The following is a 19,858-nucleotide window of genomic DNA, read 5'->3' as shown; positions in this document are numbered from 1 at the left end:
TACACACATTATTAAAAGCACTATTTACCAGAAAAAAAACCACACAGAATACATCAGTAATTTTTAAGTGAGAAAAATAAAACATCTGTATTTCAACAAATACTCAAGACTCATTTTGATACAAAATTAATCTGCTGCTTACTCAGCAGTAGTCAGTCAGTTAGCTATCAAGCAAAACCACTGTCACAGCACTAAAAAGAAATAACACCCAATGAACAACATATTCTGAACATGGATAAACATTCACATAAATAGGGGCTACCACAAAAAGGAAATAAATAACCATCATTGCTGGTTTCCCCAGATCTCCAGCAATCTCCCCTGACCCCCAGCATCTATGGCAGGTGCTAGTCTGAAAGAGAACAGAATTGGTCTACGCCTGAAAGACTTCCCTCCAGTCATTTTGTTTCATTTTTTGCAACTTGTCTAAAGATGCAGACTTTGTTAGGTGATGGGAAAACCAGTCCAGCCATTTTCCTCTCCCCCAGGTCCGTCTAGTCAGTTTGTTGGAAGTGTTAAAAGTGAATAGTGCAAAGAGTATCTCCTACTGCCACGCAGGAAGGCAGACCCACAGTCAAGTGACTCCTGTAACAAAGCACAAACAACTCCTATTAGTCACAGCATTTTTATAGAGAAGCTGCCCTTTTGGAGTTTCTAAAACCAATTTTAAAGAAGAAACCCGAACAGTCTCATCTAACAACTATGTGAATCAAACACCGTTCGTGTTCATTCGGTCTATTGCACCAAAAGCCTCCACAGATATTAAGCCATCACACACTTGTACCCTACAGAAGCTGTCCTGTTAATACATGTAGAGAAATGAAGCCATATGGGATGGGGGGGCAGGGGGAAGTTGTTCAGAGATGAAGTGTTGAAGACAAACTCCATTGAAGTACCCGCTAGTCTTAAGCCCCAGGTTCCCACTAGCTTTTAATACTATTCTTCACTTCAAGACTCACAAGCCAGGCTACAGAGGGCAAACTACACAAAGAGCTGATGCTACCTGCCCAGGATCTAGAGGATTGCTTGACAACCCTGAGCAAGGACATCTTACCACCAGCCTGCTCAAACTTGCAGCAGGGATTTACTTCAGCTTCTGCTGCAAGTGCTTAGCACTCACACACACAAACCCTCTCTTCAGCAGTAGCTGCCCAGGCTTTCCTGGCCCACCAATTATGAACCTCTACTAGTCTCATTTTAGCAGACAAGCCTGTAGAGTGCTACCAACTAGGTATAATGCAAGTAGGCAGTAGCATGGACTAAAAGGCTGCCAAATGTTTGAACTTCATGACTTTTGTATATAATTTTATCACACAGACATCAACTTTCCCTCCCCCGAATGTCAAAGTATTAGCCTTAGTCTATGATTAATGGGTGATTATAGAACTCTGTGTCCTATGGGAACAAAAGTTGAGATAATTTCAGTCCTTTTCTAGGGTCACGATTCATTGTCTAAGCTGTACCACAGACAAATGCGTTTCAGGTTCTCTTCTCAGGCAAGAAATACAAGATCCACTGAGTAGCTACTAACACATTTCCTTCTCACATCCTCCTCCTTTTCCTGAAGCGGGCACTTCTCCTGATTTGAGGAGCACTGGCATCAGCCACATCAGTGCAGGAGCCCGAAACAGACTGTGCAGCATTCTCTTCAGCTCCCATGCCCTGCAACATAAGCAGAAGAGACTTATCAACACCATGTGAGCTAGCATAATTGCAAAAGAACCCCTTCAGCCATCTTTTTATTTTAGGGAGCTCACAAAGATTTCCAAAACAATCTTCCATTTATTTTCAAAATTAAGCATGGGACAACAACATTCTATTACCAAGGTCACAGCAGGCACAAAACATCCCAAAGTTTTCAGAGCGAAACCTTCAGCCAACACTAGCATTTCTTCCTGCTTCTGCTACCGCTACCAAACTGGAGCAGTTCCTGCTGCAGTTTCTGTCTGGGCACAACCGTTTGTTACAAAGGTTGCGGGCACAACCATTCATTAGAGAGGCTGCATGCCTGCCACAAGTGATGCTTTAGCTTTCACTGCTGGAGCCAGACAGTGCCCCAGACAACACAGGTCAACACAAGCTTTTGATTTCTCATAAAACATACCCCTACCACAAACTTTTCACTGAAAAGCACCAGGAAAACAACTTGGCTATAGCATTAATAAAAGGAGTGGGAGGGAGCCTGGTGGAAGATGACACAGGACAGAGAGGTTGGCAGTAAGGCTAGCAGGCAGTGAAGAATTGCTGGTGACTTTTGGACCAACTGCTTGCAGTTCAAACTACACTGAATTTGGCCTAGACCCAAAAGTCAGAGCCAGAACAGATAACTGCTGGCTTTTACTATGGGAAAGCTCTGATCTTCAGGCAGCTTTGCAATCTTTCTGTAGAAACAGCCATTTACCTTGTTTATTTATCTTCATTAGTGTTTTGTTTGTTTATTTTGGAGCCACAATGAATTGAAATGCAAGTCTGAGCTACACAGCTTCCTGGCATGTTCTGTAAGAAACAGTGCTGGGCAGTAATGGATTTAGCTCAAAAATCAGACACTGATTTAGGTTGACATTATGGTCTACATCGATCCATATACTCTAATAATCTCTAGTCATATAAAACAATTCAGGACGAAGACTTCAAACGGCAATAGCAGCAAACGTACACAATCCCCCTGATATTACTGGGGTTTAAAGGACACATACAATGAAAAACAAGGGCCTGATTTAAAAAATACAGGAGTCAGTGCAGCAGATTATAAACCGTAAGAGGAAAGGAGCTTTGATACCCACTTCTGGGAACTATCACGTCAAGTTTAATGTGCTACAAAAACCATGGGACTTTTACTCTTGTGAAGACTAAGGGCTCCCAGCTGAGCTAGAGAGCTTTTCCTTTTATCAGCTGCAAAACTATGCTTCTTCAAAAGGACCAAATTTCTGCTACACGTAAGAACAGTGGGGGTTTCACCCTGGACTCCAGTGCAATATTTAGCTGGCAGTAACTTTCTGCTTTTAGTCCCTGGCACCTCTGTTTTACCTGATTTAGTAAATCAGCATCTTTATCTCCAGGCTCATCACCAACTGTCCAATCCAACCGTACACCTGTTAATTCATTCTCACAACTCTCTTCGTCAGACACTTCCTTCTCACTCTGCCACTCCTCTTCGTCGCTCTCTTCATATTGCTTTCTGCTGGCTGACAGAGTTGTTGTCACTTTTGGAGGAGGCAGAGTTGCTAGTACAGCTGGGAGTGTAAAGGCTGCTAGGAATCTGGCTTTCAGTAGGAGGTAAGCAGGGTTATCGCCAAGTTTCTGCTGCACCAGTTCTTTGATAGCATGCAAATCAACCCCAGCGCCCTCATCCTGACCAGCATCAGAAGCCAGAAGACATGCCGCTTGCTCTTCTAGAGCTGCTTTCTGCAGAAGTAGCTTTGACAGGGTTTTCAAGTTGCACAGAAAAGGTGGCAAATAAGGCAACTTGGTTTGCAGTGATGGTACCTGGACACCTTGTTTCCCATTCAGCCACTCCTTCACTAGCCCCTCATCTTCAAGGGATATCAGGCTAAAGTCAAGTAGATTCTTTTCTGCACTGGAAGTTGTTGGCTGGGGTGGACTGTCAGCGGGCTGCATAGTCGGAGGTTTGGAGGCAATAGGTCTATTTTTCGATGCTTGTGCAGCAAAGCAATCAGAGTTCCTTGGGACATTGTTATGGGGAACTGGATCTCCTGGCTGTAGCACAATCCCTTTTGTGATGATACTTGGATTGGAAGATGATCCGTTTGTTGTAATAGAGTCATGGCTCTTTCCCAAGCTAGTGAGACTTGACACGGATTGGGAATCAGACCCTTGAGTGCTTGCAGGTAGCTGTGTTTGGGGCAGCAGCACAGCATGCAGGGTTGGTGCATCAGGGGGAAGAACAGTCTGAGCTGCAGAGGAGTCAGAAGCCTTGGAGAAGCCATCTGAACATGCAGATGCTGCAGAAGAAACGCTGGATGTGGTGCATCCAGGACTCGCTGAGGTCATAGGTTGAAGAATTGTGGAATGGTTAGCTGTCTTTCCCAAAGGTACTCCTTCTGCTAACTGGGCACTTGGTGCTTTTGTCTCTGCACTGCTGGGGTGAGGCGTATTTGCTCCAGCTGGTACAGGAGGCACTCCTAAGCTAGAGACATTGCCATTGGAAGTCACAGTTGTCTGACATTGACTTCTCACAGCAGCAGCTGGCAGTCCTTGGGGAACACCCACCACAGTTTGTACAGCAGTGGGGAGCAAAGCCTGTGGCGTTACGACCCACGTGAAAGGCAGTATGCTGTTGGGAATCAAATGCGAACCAGTTTGTGGCGTTACAAGAGCAGGCAATAGATTGACTGGCCTCTGTTGTGGCCCATTACTATTTAGCTCACAGGTAACTGGTGCAGAAAGAGACAATTTGTTGGTGCCAGACTCAATGCCAACAGGCACCACTGTAATCTGATGTGGCACAAAAGCTTGGTTTTGCAACACTACTGAAGCTGAGCTACCAGCTAGGACCTGACCATTGCACCCTCCCTGATTTGGGGCTTTCTCTGCTGCAGCTGGATTCATGCCTGGAAAAACCCCTCCTTCAAGGCTACTTTCCAAAGCTTGCTCTTTTAGTTCCTTATTGGATTGTAGTTCCGTCCCTTGTGAGGAAACGGGGCTTTCCCCAGTTCCTGGCACTGATGAAGAATGGTTTTCAAGCACAATAGCGGTAGAAGTTGAACCTGGAACAGAACTAAATGCTGGCAATGGAGCTGGTGCACACTGTACTTGGCTATTTGTACAACTAACTGCTGCAGGTTTGCTCCCTGCTTGTGCAGAAGGAATGATTTGCTGTGGTGTGTGCTGGATTATCAGAGGCCCTGAAACCACCATCTGTGGGGTAACAAATACTGTCCTCTGCATAGCTTTCTTAGCCCGGGATTCTCTTAGCCGCTTCTCTCTCAGTAATTCTGAGACAGTTTTAGGCTTCTGTCTTTGCACTTGGGCTGGAAGACCTCCCTGCATGGCAGGAGCACTGCTCTCAAAGACAGCAGCAGCAGTGTCCCTTGCTTTTAAGGCAACAGGTCTCTTGACAGCATTCCTTGGTATGCCCCTTCGGGAGTTCCTCTGAGTACAAGATTGTGATGAATTGCCTATAGAGGAGGGGAAATAAAGTAAAAAAAAAAAAAAAAAAAAATTAGAAAGATTGAACAGTATTTTCAAAAGCCATTCCTTAACTATTAAGCATCAAGCACCCTGCACTGGAAGTAGCAAAATTCCTGTTTGTGAGAGTTCCTACAACACCATAGTCTTGATTTAATCAAGCCCCGTCCCGATGTCTGCCAGAGAACTCTGATGCAGCAAGCTTACCACTTGTTCAGTGATGATGTAATTTTCCCCAGAAATCACAGATGGGCTAGGAATGTACCTTAACACTGCACACAAGGAATTGTACATAGGCACTTTGCATCAGCCAGGATGACAACAACAAACGGGTTTTGGTTGGTGCCAGCATGTTCACTACAGCCTACAGCCAGCACCTTGCTGGAGAAAAGCGTAACAGCAATAGTCTACAGAACTGGTGGCCCAGTGCCACTGGTCCCCCAGCCTTTCAGTATTTTTTCGAGTCCTTACCAAAGGGTAACATATTTAGCCAATAACTGAAAGATCCAAGAGCTAGCAAAAATGAGCATGACAATGTAGTTTTGTTCCAAAAGTTCTCCTTCAGTTAAATTGGTCATTAATGTAACGGTGATGAATTAAGTGAAAGTTCTTGTACATCATAAAAATAAATGTTCTGGTAGGTACCTGAAGAAGTCTCCATATTTTGGGAAGCCTGCCAAAAAAATTATATTAAATTATACTTCTGAGATATCTAAAGATCATTAAAACAGCACAGATGTCAATCAAACCCATATCTGCCAACATCCTATATATTTTATTATGCTTCTGAACCAAAACAAATTGGTAACACACACACACACACACACACACAAACAGCAGCACTGGCCACACACAATGAAAAATCTCTACTTTAGTCAAGACTTCAGTGGGAAAAGCTTAGAAACAGACCATGTGCAATACCTGCTGAGGCCTTCTTGCATTAGCTCTAAGAAGCTCTGACTGCCTTAGCCTTCTCTCGCGTATAATCTTCATACAGCCATTGGTATCAATCTGAAAGAGCTGCAAGATGAGAATTAAAGTTTGATTGAGAACAAAAATGTTCTGGTAGGGCCACTGACTGAATTGGAGAGGCTTCACATGCAAGATTCTGGTGACATTTTTACACTTACAGAAAAAGTCCTGACAGTATTAGATTTTGGATGCAGGATTTATTTAAGAAACATCATATGCAAGCCATGAGGTCAGATTAGTCCAGCAATTAGATGATTTGTTTAAGAAACAAAGACTAACCGTTTATTTAAGCACCAAATACAGAAATAAAGATTACCACTGTCTGAAAGTGGATAATTTAAGACAGTAAACCTACCTGAATGAAAAGCGTGAACAGGGGAGTGCTCACGAGACTGACCGACTTAATCTTCTCTTGAATAGAATCAGCTAGAAAAAAGTCCAACATCAAAATCAGCTGGGTGTTCACTTACAAAATGTCAGAAAGTAGGGACAAAAAGTAGGAGAGTACTACCCCTGATGGGTCACCACTACCTTTTGTCTGATAAAAAGCCATCCTCCCGGTTTGCAAGGTGCAAGGCAGTAGCACATTGCCCACCCAGGGTGTTACTGCCATTAGAAGCTTTCTGTCAAGGTTCATTCTTCTCAAACGCTCTCTCTCTTGACGGTAACTTTTCTCCGTGATGTTCTGCAGCCCCTGAAGCTTCTGCCCAACAGATGTACTAACTCCAGATGTTTTTGTTAAAACAGCGGCAGAAGGTTTTAGTATCTTTGATTGCTGTGCATGAACAAATACATAGAGTTCCAATTAGGAAGGTTCTACCAAAATTAGTCCCAGGACAAACTATTCATGGGGCAGTTATGAAAAAAAAATTATGAGCCTTTCCTCTTGTGACTACAGTGCAAGAAGGTATGTGATTCTATCAAAAGACATTTCCCACTAAATACGGCCTGGCAGTGCTCACATCACAAGAGCAGACAAGACAGAAGAGGCACTTACAAGTTTCCTCTGAAAGCATGTGTTATTTCTTAATACTCTTCTCACATTCTCCAGGGTAACCCGTAGCACTTGCTTTCCACATCTGGAAGCCTTAATATGAAAGCATACAAAAAAATATGAAAGGGAAAGTATCTCTCAGAAAATTACTTGCACTGACTATACACAGAAGGTACAAAAGTTTTCAATATTCCTGCTGTTGAAAGTATCTTATTAAATGAAATCAGCCCCTAAGTGCAGACATTTACCTTATCTTTTAAACCTTGTGCATTGTCACAATACCAAATATCTACTTTGTAAAAGCCTTTGTGTGAGGTAGCTACAAAAAGCCACACTGAGGGTCAGAATTTATTGAATGATTCTCTTTATATTTTTTGGCTTAACAGTACAAAGGAATGTACAGGAAGAGGTTTGGAAATGCCACTGACTCTCCTCTAAACTTCTGCTAGTAAAATAATGCTGTATGAGTAATCAAAATTAAGACTGATTATGCCAGATAAGCACTTACAACCCTTGCATACCATAACCCCCATGAACACACCTCTTCTGTAACCAACAAACTTGTCATTGGTGCAATTGGCCCCGCAGTTTAGGGCACATGTGCAATTCTTAACACAAAAGTCAGAACAATTTTGCTTACGTGAACTTAAATAGCGATTTAGATATTTAATGTTTTGCTAAGGAGTATCTTTCTGCAAAAATGTGCTAGGAGGGTTTGTACTGTTTCAGTACCTTATCTGGGGTGAAAATCCAGTTCAGAATCAGATACAGATGTATAAGTAACTTAATTCTTCCAAATTCTAAGCCAATATGCCCTAGTCACCAGGGTAGAGAGACGCCACAATTCACTGGACAATTCTGCTTTATGAGATCTAAAAAAAGTTTTGTTTCTGTGAAACTACATGTAGGAAGGAACACAGCTATTTTCTAGGTAATGCATGGGGAGGCAGTGCTAGAAATTTCTGTTTAATCCCACAGCTCAGTTTCCAACAGCACCCCCCAATGGCATAGTGAGAAAGCAGCCAACAGAGGCGCAAAAAAGATTTTGCCATCTACTCATCACATACTCTCTTTACTACAGCAACTGCACTTCCCAGTCACTTCTGATCTAAGCACCAATCCCATCAAGAACAGACTGAGAATCCCAGGATTCACCTTGTTCATTACTTCTGCTGGATTCTTCACAATGGTGTCCGTTGAATGTGGACGTGCAATGCCCCTTAGGAGGGTGTTCAACTCTGACGATTTATCAGCAACTCTGTCCTCGGCTCCATCACACGTTGCACTTGGAACTTCACTGCTACCGGTCTTTGCATCAGCACTCACAGGACAGAAAAGGGATGGAGTTTGGTATCTTCCTTTGTTTGACTCCTGTGTATTTGTCCGTGTTGGTATCCACAAATCAATACTGGGAAATGCACACTCCTCCTTGCTTGTCGTCTCCTCCTCTGAACTGTCTGCTAAGTCCAGTTCTATGTCTTCACTGCTACTCTCTGAAGAGCTGGAACTCTCTTGCACGTGTCGGCGTTTTGTTGGCCTAGATCTTTTCTTCTCAGTCAAAAAAAGCACAGACAAATTTTAGCCAGCGCTCAGCCTTGACTTGCAAATCTCTCAAAACCACTAAGTTAAAAAGTTTCATGGGGCAGTGTCCTACCAGTAAGGTCTGGCTTCCAATGGATAGATCTGCTTTACTTCTGCTAAGATTAACTAAATCCAGTACAACTGACCATTGTCTTTGGACCCAGCTTTTTTACTGGTTTAGATTCCTGTATGCAAAGAAAAAGCTACAGATAGGGGCTTGTGTTAAGAACTGGTCCACACAGAAGTACAAACTAACTACAGTTGCCCCACCTTGACACATTCAGGTTTCCATGAATCCTTCCCTAGGGCAGGTGCTTTGCCAATGGAAACAAGACTGTACCTTTAACACGGTCTTAAGCAGCCAGAATGTCTGGAGTGCCTGGTACCAAAACTGGCAACTCATGAGGTATGTACATGAAAAATTAGGTATATTCAATCCTTACAGGCACTTCAAGGTAATAAAGAAAATTCTGGGTAATACACGAATATATAGCAAATTAACTTCAGACCTTCAGAACAAAGGCTACTTTAACACATGAAAAATTAGACCATGAACATCCACGACAAAATCTTGCTTTTGTGAAATCAATGTCAATTTTTGTATTGATTTCACAGGTTTTTGCTTTTAGTTTAGAGAATCTTAATTAAAGAGATGGGACAGTGACACAGCAGAATTTTGTACAATACCTTGGACCCAATCATGAGTTTCCACTTGCTTAGACATTGGGAGCCAGTTCGATGTGGCAATTCAGAAGCTATTTTACTCCAGTGACCTAAAAAGGATGCAGAGTAGAGCATACCTGTTAATGCAACAAACTGAGTGACAGGCCTTTTCAATGCAGAATGTTATACACATATTATATGTTTCCTTGTATGAGACAGAGTAACTATATGAATGGATCTCAAAACCTTAATACTCATTAGAGTTCTTCGATCAGACTTTGCACTCCTATACACTCAGCTCAAGTTAGAAACTACCATAAATGAATCAGTGATTAAAACCCTAGCAGAACTACATACTCCCTTGCAGCAGTAAAAGAGCACTTAGAAGAAAGCTTAAACCGAATGCTGAGAAGCTTCTATTTGTTAAGGAAACTTTTCTTAGAGAAAATAAGAGACCTCTTTCACAGGCTGTTTAGAGGGGAACTCACCCCTCTAAACTGTCACAGCTCTGACACCTTGCTAACACAGCTATAGAACTCTTTATTATGCAATCCCTCAATAACCGAATTTCCAGGAACAGACCACACCATATAAGGAAGGTTGCAATCATCAGTACAAAGCAGAGCCTGCTAGTATCAGCTCTGGGGCTTAAAATAAAAGAGGAGAAAACTTAAATGATAAATTCCTTAGCAATATTTACTTCTCTAAGTTTCTAAAGATTAAGCCACAGAAACACTTACCCAGGCCATGCTTTTGAACCAGTTCAATTAGCTGCTCCTCTTCCTTTAAACTCCACTTGCCTTTCTTTACATCACAGTGCAATGCCTTTAAGTACCTTCAAAATGAAAACATTAAAGTAAGGAACATTCAATTCTGCTTGTACAGTTCTGATCATCACCACACACTCTTGAGGCTGAACAAATCCAGCATTCCTTATCCATCTTTCCTGTTTGTAAAAGGTCCCATCCCTACTCCCTTAATACAGCACAGCTACAGTCACTTTGCTCTCAAAAATATCAGGCCACATGATTAAGAATTACAACAAGCGGCTGTAAAACAGGTCACTGAAATTAGGACATACCGTACTCTGCATCTCCTGAAGTTGAGTCTGAGGCTGAAAATTGCTCACCACCTCATTGGTGTTCAGTTACAGGAAGTCACTAACTAGATTATTTTCACAGATGCACAGACAATACATGGATGACAACCTTCCCTCCCAACATGCGCTCGTTCATCTTCAATGACCCCTTTGCTTTATTTTGAACAACATCTCTCCCAACTTCTGCTAACCCACAGACAAGTAAACTGAAGGAGTAGCACGCCACAGGCAACAATGGTCTGTTCTCTCTGTTAAACTCAATTTCAACTTTTTGACTTCTGTAACTACAAATGCAGGGTTATGTGGAGATAATGTTAGCGACTATATATAGACCATAATCACTTTTTACAAAACAGTCCTTAAGGTGACACTGATTTAAGCAAATCAAACATATCTGTAAAATAAGTTGCATCTTGGCTCTGTGTAATGAACTTGAAATCACAGTTGCTACATTCAGCATACTTACCGATCTCTGCACTGAGCATCGCTCCTCCCTGGCACTTCTGTCCGAATTTTATACCAGTCACGCTCTCCATACTTCTTAACTGCAGCCAACAGCATCTATGTTAATCAGACAAATCAAGAGTTGAAATCCTCATCAGTAACAATCTTAACAGACCTGAGACAGAAGCAGACATATTTGTTTCCACTGTGTTGTAAATCCCTGGGCAAAAGCATTTAGGAGCTTCTAAGCCCTCTTGACTTGTAAACTGGCCACCTCGATCCGTTTTACATTCCTTTGTGCCACTGTTACAGCTCAGATGTATATAGCCATGCAGTATCTCAACAGTCTAACCTTCCCACTTTTTGCACCCTGCAATTCTAGGCATCAGAGAACAGGGCTTACAGCATCTTCCTCTGGTGTCCAGGGTCCTTTCTTCAAACTGGGGTCCACGCTCTTTGTCCATCGGTAAATCAGCTGAGCAGAATCTCTTCCTTCCATGTAATAAGCAACTAGAAATGCAAAGGTGTATTTTAAAGTCAGTTGCAAACAGCATTTCTTCCTTTACTTACATTGTAACTGAGATATTTCCAAACAGTGGATCACCGTAAGCAGCATTTAAATCTCAGCTTAAATACTTAAACAATGGTACACAACAAGAATTGAAAAAGAGCATGGCATACACAAAATGTTACTATTTGTAATGGCATTATCCATACGAGACACTTAATGACCCAACAATCCATCCTGCAACAACAGAGAACTAGCAAAGGTTTCAGCTCCAATACACATCTGACAGGTTCAACATACCACATGTTATACGCACAGGCTTGGATTTAGGACCCCAGATACTTGGTTACTATTCTCATACTGCCTCCCACACTTCTGAGGAATAGAGACAGCAGTACTGACGCCCTAGAAAAGGCGGCCCTAGAAAAGTGGTCACAGCACTGAAAACTGCGAAAACAGCTGGCCATGAATGAATACTGGCTTTCTAGGGAAGAACCCTGATGATGTTTTTATAAGAAACAAAGCTCACACAACCATCGGTACTTATTAATAACTCTCAGCCAGTTTCAACCAAATTTCAAAGATGTATAAAGGTTCCAAGAGCTACTAAGCTCTTGCTGATACAATGAAACTTCCAGGTAGTTACAGGAAAGACATATATTACTGCTCCCACCAAATAGAAAGAGAGGGAAAACAACGATCCTCTTTCATTCAGCTCGCCAACAAGGCATTTTTAGAAACAGGTACATCTGTTGTTTAAGATGAGCCACAGCACTGTTGTGCCCTGTCTAGATCACAGGCTAGAAAGGTAAGGTGAAAACATAGAACTGTGACTATCCTGGAAATGAAAACATTCATAGGAAATAAAACTTCATTAATTCCTTGAATTGGAGCAGGCTGGGTGGGTACTCTAGTATGCAGAAACATTAACAGACATAAGCCTGGGAAAATGAAAAAAATAACGATTATGGGTGAATGGAAGAAATTTTGACTTGTAGGTCACTTACTTTTCTTGTATGGGATATGACTTCCTACTCTCATCTCCTGAACAAGATCTAAAAGCATCTGATCTTCAGCTTTGGTCCATTCTTTCCTTTTCAAATCTTTGTTATAGACTTGATACTTCTGCAAGCACTGGAAAGGTGTCCTGTTTGTCTTAATACAATGAAAACAGAGCTACTCAGAAAACTGGATATTTATAAGTATAAAAAGCAAGAGGGCAAGGCTAAAGTACCAAACTTTTTTGGTACTGTTCTTGAACACTTCTCAGAAAAGCATTAATTAACAATGAATTAACATTAATGTCATTTTCCAAAAAGTGACATGAGGCACAGTTAAGTCAGAATTAACTGACTTTTCACCTCTTGTTTCTGATCTCAGAAGACCTTACCCCCAACTCCTGGGCTATAGTCTGCCAGTCCAGATAACCATGTTTAGCAGCTATCTTCTTTAGCCTCTCTATTTCCTCCTCAGTCCATTCCTTTTTGTTGATGCTTGGATGCTCCCAATTTTGCCAAAACTTCCTCAGTTCTTCTGCGCTACGTTGTCCATCAAACTAAAAGAAACATCAAAAATCTTTTTTGTCTTGTAGCTGGGACTGAACACCTGGACAGACAGGAACACCAATACAAGGAATATATTTTGCTTTCCAGGTATGTCTTAGTGCTAAGTCTTCCAGAATTAAATAATCAAATTGAACCAATAACATCAAATTTTCAGTACTTCTGTGCTTGCCAAGTTACGATCACAGTCAACTTCAAGAAATTCACGATGGGAACAGTGGATGCAAACTAGACCAGGTCAGGTAATTCTCAAGAGAAGAGACACAGATATGTGAAGTAATAAAACAGCTGATCTCCCAACTTACATGGATGTTTGAAATTTTCTCCCAGTCATGCTCATCAAATCTGTTTCCCAACAAGTCACTTTCTGGGAGTTGGCTAAAGCAGATGGTACAAAGAGAAAGAACCCCATTAAATGGTTAATTACACAGTCACTTTGTCTTCCTGATATTCCTTCATCTTGTTCCTCCCACCTGTTACTGACTTCCACAAGAACTGAACACTTACTACCTAAAAGCATCAGGCTCTTTAACATAGTAACTTTGCCCAAACCAACGTTTCTCCTTGAAAAAGAGTTCCCTACAAGATGATGTTGGTTTAGCAGGAGAAACCATTAATGCAGTATCAAAATACATTGCTCTAGACACCCTAATGAGCAAAAGCTCAAAACACTAAAAATTTCAGACCACTCTGTTTCTTTGTTGCTAAATCAAGAACTATTTAAAACAGCACCTCTATATTGGGTATAGATACTACATTTGTGTATCAAGACCCAAAACACAATTCTTAGTAAAGAACTGTGGAGATGAGAGCTCTGCAGAGTTTGAACAGCACTTAATTTTTTGCAAGCCAACACAAATAAAGATTTCTCCAAATGTCACATCCATAAGTGCTCAAGGAAGGAGGGAACTTCCAAGAAGAGGTAAACTCCAAGAATAGACTTTCATTTTCACGAAGAACATAAAAAGAAGACTTCTCACTTAATTGCCTCTATTTCTCGCTCCACTTCTTTGATTTGCTTTTCCAAGATCTGTTTCTCCATTTCAGTCTTGACTTTCTCCAGTTTCTGATTCCAATAACTCATCCTGTTCAAAAAAAATTTTATCATTACTTACTATGACTAGATGTGAATGAGGTCAACGGCATCAGAAGACATATGGCAAAGATGGTTTCCCTGTCAGTATCATTCTTTCCTTCAAGTTTATTTCCACAGTACACAAAACTGTTGTTCTTCTATGTTTTCCCACATGACACACTCATTGTCCGATTTTTGCCCCCCAAATGCAAATCATTGACCCAGAACAGGTCTCAGATTAATCACTTCGGTATTTACAGAGAGAACTGATGGTTGCTGCAACAGCAACAAAGACCATACCAGCTCCAGGCACAGAAATCTCTCGCTGGATATACCATTATGACTTGCTACATATCACAATTTCAGCTTCAAGCCCTGTAGACTATTTTAAGTTATACCATTGTGTCAATGGGAAGAAATAGATGGCTATAAAATGCCACAATACAAAACAAAACCTCTCCACCTGCCACATACCCAATCAAGCGTTTAGAACCCAACCCAAATGCTGTAACTCTTGCTTATGGTCAGAGCACTGCAGTCCAAGGCCCTTCGGTACAACGTGCACACACAGATAATATAGGTGTCAACAAAGAACAAAAGATGCTGCTACCTACAACAGTGTCATCCTCTGCACTGGTGCCCACAGGACAGGGGAGTTTGAGGATCACTGCTGTAAATTCACAGAGCCACTATCCCAGGACCGACAGTGACAGTCAAAGTATCTCTGCTCTGTTTTGTAACCTTACCGAACTGCAAACAGTTAACACGAGAACTCGCTGAAGGAAGGTAGAATCTCCACATATATCCTGTCCTTCCTTCATATATAATGTTCTCATCAGGAGAAAGACGACTTTTGCACAGTACTTACTTCAGTAGCTTTGGCTGAAGCAGGCGCTGCAAGCGGTCACTTACTACCGATTTCTGCAATAATGTCTTCTCTCTGCTTTTCCCTAGACAAAACAAGGTAATTGAGCATTCAGACACTGGTGCAAAACCACTGCCAAGAAAAAGAGAGATCCACTGCTTTCAATATCACTCTTAAAGTACCCCCCAAGTCTTCATAATAGTTCATCTTCATTAGCTACACAATTTTGTTGGGCAAAGCGGCTACCAGAGGCTAGGTAAATTGACTGTATTCTCCACCAAAATGATTGATGTCATGTCTGACCTGGGCAAGTCACAGCCTCTTGCTCAGTTTTAGTTCCAAAGAGATCTCAATAAAGATCATCACCCAGGTGTTTGTAACTATCTAGAGCTGTCAAGTGTCCCTTGAACTTCTCTCATCTGAGCACTACCTTTGCATGATCTCATTCAGTTTTGGAGCGCTCACAGGAGTTGTTATATGACACATCAAAACAAATGCAAATGAAAGAAGCAAGTCATTAATCACTCGATGAAACAATTTACAGAGCATCCCGTTTACTTAACTACTTTTTTTTGTAGAGTCAAGTATGAAATACCAGAAATGTTGATGTTTAATTGCAAATGGGGGGAACTAACAATATGAATATATACATTTGTTATAGCTCTTATAGAACACTGAAGAGCACATAGTTACTTACACTTTGTTGACAGCAGTTGTTCAAAGGATTTTATGCCCTGAGCTGCTTTTTCCTTGGCATCTTCATTGGAAGGCGGGCCCTAATGAAGATTAGAAGGGTTAGATACATTGGAAGAGTCAGATACACAGAAAAATTGCCTTTTCTTCTTAGAACTCTAGCATGAACTGCTAAAAAAAGACCGGTAACTCAAACTTGTGCAAATTGTCACATTCAAACTGCTAAGTTACCTTTATTAGCACTAGCTCACAGATACATCAGAAGATGTAAGAAAACAAATACAAATAGAGATACTTCAGGCAAATAAGTTTGTCCACGGTTACACAGCGCATTCTCAGCTCAGCGCCAGGCCTGCTCACATTAGCTGACAGTTGCTTAAAGAACCATTTTGAACATGGGGACACGTATTATGCACGTTTATACCTACTTAAGATGTACTACCAATTTGGGTAGGATTTAATAGAAAAATTACCAGAAATTGTTTGAATATTATATTAATATATGTATGGTGACAGTTGACAGCTACAACAAAATGTCAAGATATTTTGCTCACAACCCTTTAAAAACACATGAAAAAAGTCATGACACTTGCCTCAGAAAACTCCTGTTTCAAAGACAATAAGATTTCAACGAGTACTTTAAACAACAGCATGGAATTGCATCATGGAGATGAAAACAAACAATCAAAATTAAGTTAAAACCAAGAATGTTCAAGTGCCCCATGGCTGGAATTGCGTTGTGGAGATGAAGACAAACAATCGAAATTAAGTTAAAACCAAGAATGTTCAAGTGCCCCATGGCTGGAATGCCACTCCTCAGAACTCACTTTCAGACATCAGTCAGACATGGGTTGAACAAACATTTCCAAAAGAGGGTAAGTAAGCAACAAGTGAGGGGAAAAAAAAGGTTTCAAACTGAGGAGTGACATTCACAGTTACAGGGTTGAAATGTAACACAGTTTTAACATAGTTACAATTTAAATCTATCATTGAAAGACATATCAGTAGGTAACCTAGTTACATTTACTTACAATTCCTGTTGTTTTATCCTTGAAGTATGGCTTCATAAAATGACCCAAAAATACATTCGCTGGTAGATTTCTACCATCTCCTGCCTTTGCTATTTTTGGACCACCAAGCTCGCACATGATTTCCTTCTGCAATACAAGAATTAATTAAATGGTATCAGTGTCTCCTTCAAATTCCTAATTTCAGAGGGCAGCGGCTGAGCCACCACAAACACCCCAGGCAGGGTTCAAATTTGCAGCAACAGACTGTAAATCAGTGTACATGTTAAAGACAGGATTTGTAACTTCCTAAGTTTGTACAGGACGCTGCAGATGATTAAAAAAACCTAACTTGCTACTACAAGCTAAAATATAAGATATAAAGTACCCTAGTGATAGCATTTTTGGTGATAAGAAAGCATGGAACCATCATTGGTTTGAACTGCCATGAAGAAAATGAACCTGGTTCCTGGCCAAGCAAGCTAAGCACTGCACCAGCATATGAATAAGGGACTATGACTACTGCAGCTGATTCCCCTAGTACCTGTGCTGGATTAGGAATGTCCTAGAAAGTTTTACTGGGCTTGATGGGCAGGGGAAGATGGCAAATGGCAATTCAGAAAAGCACAGGAATGAACATTTTACTCCTGTTTCACTCACCTGCTGTTCTTTGTTTTGTGCAATGAGAAGCTCGACTTCCTCAATCTTTTCCTGGATAACTTCCTGGTACACATGGTTCATCTGGAGACATGTTTCTGGATCCTGTGGCAGACTACTTTCAATATCATCATCGCTACTGTCATCTTCTCTTTCCATTTCCTTGAAGCAAACAAGGCATTTGGGGCGGGGAGGGGGAGAAGAGAGAAAAATGCTTACTTTAAAAGGACATATGTAACATAATTATTTTTGTAACTCAATACTTCTATTATCTTACAAAACTGATTTTCAAAAGATTTGGAGGCACATAACAGCATGTCTCTCCCTGGCAGTTGTTTTGAATGCTCCCAGAGGCAGAATTACTAGCCTTGCCTAGCTCCCCTTCACCCTGTTCATTAGTTCAGCCTAATCCTATTTGATAGAACCAAAGTCCGACTCCAAACCCTGCCAACACTTGGTCTTGTGCCATCAACTGCAAAACTGTAAGTAAACTGCAAAATAGTAGTACTTTACACTGGAGCTATCTTACCTGCTAAATCTGTACTTCAGAACCACCCCTTCAAATTTCCACCTCATTTCTGCTTCTACTGAAGCAATTCTTCCCTTATGTGATTTACTACCACATGCTTCAAACACAAAGCAGCGCTCTGACTGTTTCATGAAGGTGCTCTGTACCTGGGTCCAACCTGCACCAGCAGATCTGTCTTCACAAGCTGGCTTCTCCTTCCCTGTGCTATACGGCTGTTAAGACATTTCTCTGCTAAATGTTTTCTATATGAAGGCTGAAAAAATACTATGTTTAAAACAACACCAAATACTAAAAAGTCTTAGAAGTAATTTTCCCCTCATGTACAAATCCAGTATTCTTCAGGTACAGAGAAGTAAAAGATTTCTTGATCACAAGCTGATGATTTCTTTCCCATGTGCAATTGCTCTGCGACCTCCCCAGAAGCTGGTGTGTTTCCAGTGACAGAGATCAGCAAGCACTAGAGCAGTGAGGCCTCTGATCCCTGTCATTTGTTTTCACATGAAGAAGTCTCTCTATTACACATGAATAACAAAGTCCCGGGCAGGAATAACTAAACTTCCAGGTCTATTATTAATCCTTCCCGAGCCTCAGAGTCAAGCCAGCTGCCTAGATTTCCCCAGAACACAGTGAAATTTCCCTTCCTCCTGGTGCCTTCAATAGACAGATGGAAAGATATGCTTAAAGAGAAAATGGTTACCATTTCAGGATGAGAATCCAAGTCATCATCTTCATCATCATCTGTCAGACAACAAAAATACAAAAATGCTGATTGCAGCGAGATAAAAAAAAGCTTCAAAACAAAAGACTTTTCCATTAAAGCATACAGAATAAAGCACCACATAGTATTTGACATGACCATTAGAGTTTTTGAATACTGCCAACACTGTCAAATAAAAATGATATTTAGTTATACTCCACAGATGCACTTTATTGTTCTAGAGTAGGAAAAAAGAGCAGCTCCTGATAACTACCGCAACAATCAAGCTGCATCTTGGTCCTATACATCATGGCAAATTACAGGCTCCAGTGTGCAGCCAAGTGAACATTCCAACCCAATAGAACCCATACACTTTGAAATTACCTCACAGCCCTTCCACACTCTTCAGCAATATTTGGTTTTGCATTCAGCGTGGCTACAGACTTCTGGCATACCTTATTCAGACTTGTGTGATCAAAACACAGGTGGATGAAGCGACTGTGACAGCCACCATAGGTATAGATACACAAACTATTACCACCCCCTCTCTGCTTTGAAAAAAAATCAATTTTAGGAGGCACAAGGCAGGCTGCCAAATGGAGCGGCTCACACAGGAGAGTTTGTGTTGTCCATTCACACGGTGTGGAAGCGGCTGTGGTTTAACTATCGGCAATACTTGGTGTGCTGTTACCTTTCATGAATCAGCGCGTTACCACCCTCCCCGACTAGAAACCTCCATCAGAAGGTGTGATGGCGCTCTCAACCTTCCCCGCTAGTTTCATCATGAAAATATGCAAAACACCGGTACAAGAGGCTTCTCCCGCAAGGACGCTTGCTAAGGAAAGCCTCGAGGAGACACCTCGCCTCAAGTCCTCCAAAATTCGCTCCCAGCACCCTCTGGGCGCAGCGCTCGGCAGAAACGGTGGGGTTAATATAAAAACCCCACGCGAGCCTCTCTCCCGACACGCATCTCAACAGCCAGAGCAGTAACTTAATGCAGAAGCACCGGGGGAGGTCGGAGAGGGCCGAACCCGCGCCCCGCCGTACCGGAGCTGAGGCTGGAATCGGACACGGCCACCTCGATGCCGGCCCCGCCGGGCTCCAGGCTCCGCTCCAGCTCCTCGATCTCCCGCCGGATCTTCTCCCGTTTCGCGTTCAGGTCGAGGGCCCCGGGGGACAGCGCGGCCTCAGCGCCGGAGGGGCGGCGAGCCCCGGCCGGGCCCGGCCAGCGGGACATGGCTGCGGCGCCGCTGCCGCCTCCCCGGCCTGGGCCGCACGGCCTTGCCGCGGGGCCCGCCCCCTCTCCCTCCGCCCAATCACGGCTGGGCACCTCGGTCAGCTGACCCCCTCCGCACGTGACAACC

At 42.1% G+C, this 19,858-nt stretch overlaps 1 protein-coding gene across 3 annotated transcripts; it reads right to left on the bottom strand.

The window, feature by feature from the left end:
- Positions 1-57: 57 nt before the first annotated feature.
- Positions 58-19,843, bottom strand: SNAPC4 (small nuclear RNA activating complex polypeptide 4). Of its 3 annotated transcripts, none has more exons than XM_069771103.1 (23): positions 19,542-19,843; positions 18,495-18,535; positions 17,272-17,430; positions 16,636-16,761; positions 15,609-15,687; positions 14,915-14,996; positions 13,952-14,056; positions 13,277-13,349; positions 12,800-12,964; positions 12,417-12,564; positions 11,305-11,411; positions 10,924-11,018; positions 10,099-10,193; positions 9,383-9,468; positions 8,270-8,662; positions 7,118-7,207; positions 6,652-6,895; positions 6,476-6,546; positions 6,070-6,168; positions 5,794-5,821; positions 3,028-5,138; positions 1,547-1,662; positions 58-585 (listed from the first exon to the last, which is right to left on the bottom strand). In XM_069771103.1, exons 1-23 carry the CDS (start codon positions 19,729-19,731, stop codon positions 516-518), a joined length of 4,773 nt encoding a protein of 1,590 aa, XP_069627204.1. In that variant the 5' UTR covers positions 19,732-19,843; the 3' UTR covers positions 58-515. The 3 variants fall into 3 exon arrangements, with proteins under 3 accessions (XP_069627204.1, XP_069627206.1, XP_069627205.1); XM_069771105.1 differs by having other exon boundaries at positions 1,528-1,662; positions 19,542-19,842; XM_069771104.1 differs by having other exon boundaries at positions 1,532-1,662; positions 19,542-19,841.
- Between the last annotated feature and the right edge of the window lie 15 nt (positions 19,844-19,858).

The sequence above is a fragment of the Haliaeetus albicilla genome, chromosome 26 (genome assembly GCF_947461875.1).
Source record: "Haliaeetus albicilla chromosome 26, bHalAlb1.1, whole genome shotgun sequence".
Taxonomy (NCBI): Eukaryota; Metazoa; Chordata; class Aves; order Accipitriformes; family Accipitridae; genus Haliaeetus; species Haliaeetus albicilla.
The sequence above is the reverse complement of the archived record's forward strand: the minus strand, read 5'-3'. Positions and strand labels throughout refer to the sequence as shown.

Excerpts from the sequence above, each read along its gene's own strand:
- SNAPC4 (XM_069771103.1), bottom strand. The coding sequence starts at position 19,731 with ATGTCCCGCTGGCCGGGCCCGGCCGGGGCTCGCCGCCCCTCCGGCGCT. Across the intron at positions 11,412-12,416 it reads TCATATCCCATACAAGAAAA|TTGCTTATTACATGGAAGGA; the intron begins GTAAGTGACCTA and ends TTGCATTTCTAG. Across the intron at positions 6,547-6,651 it reads GGCTTTTTATCAGACAAAAG|CTGATTCTATTCAAGAGAAG; the intron begins GTAGTGGTGACC and ends ACTTTTTTCTAG.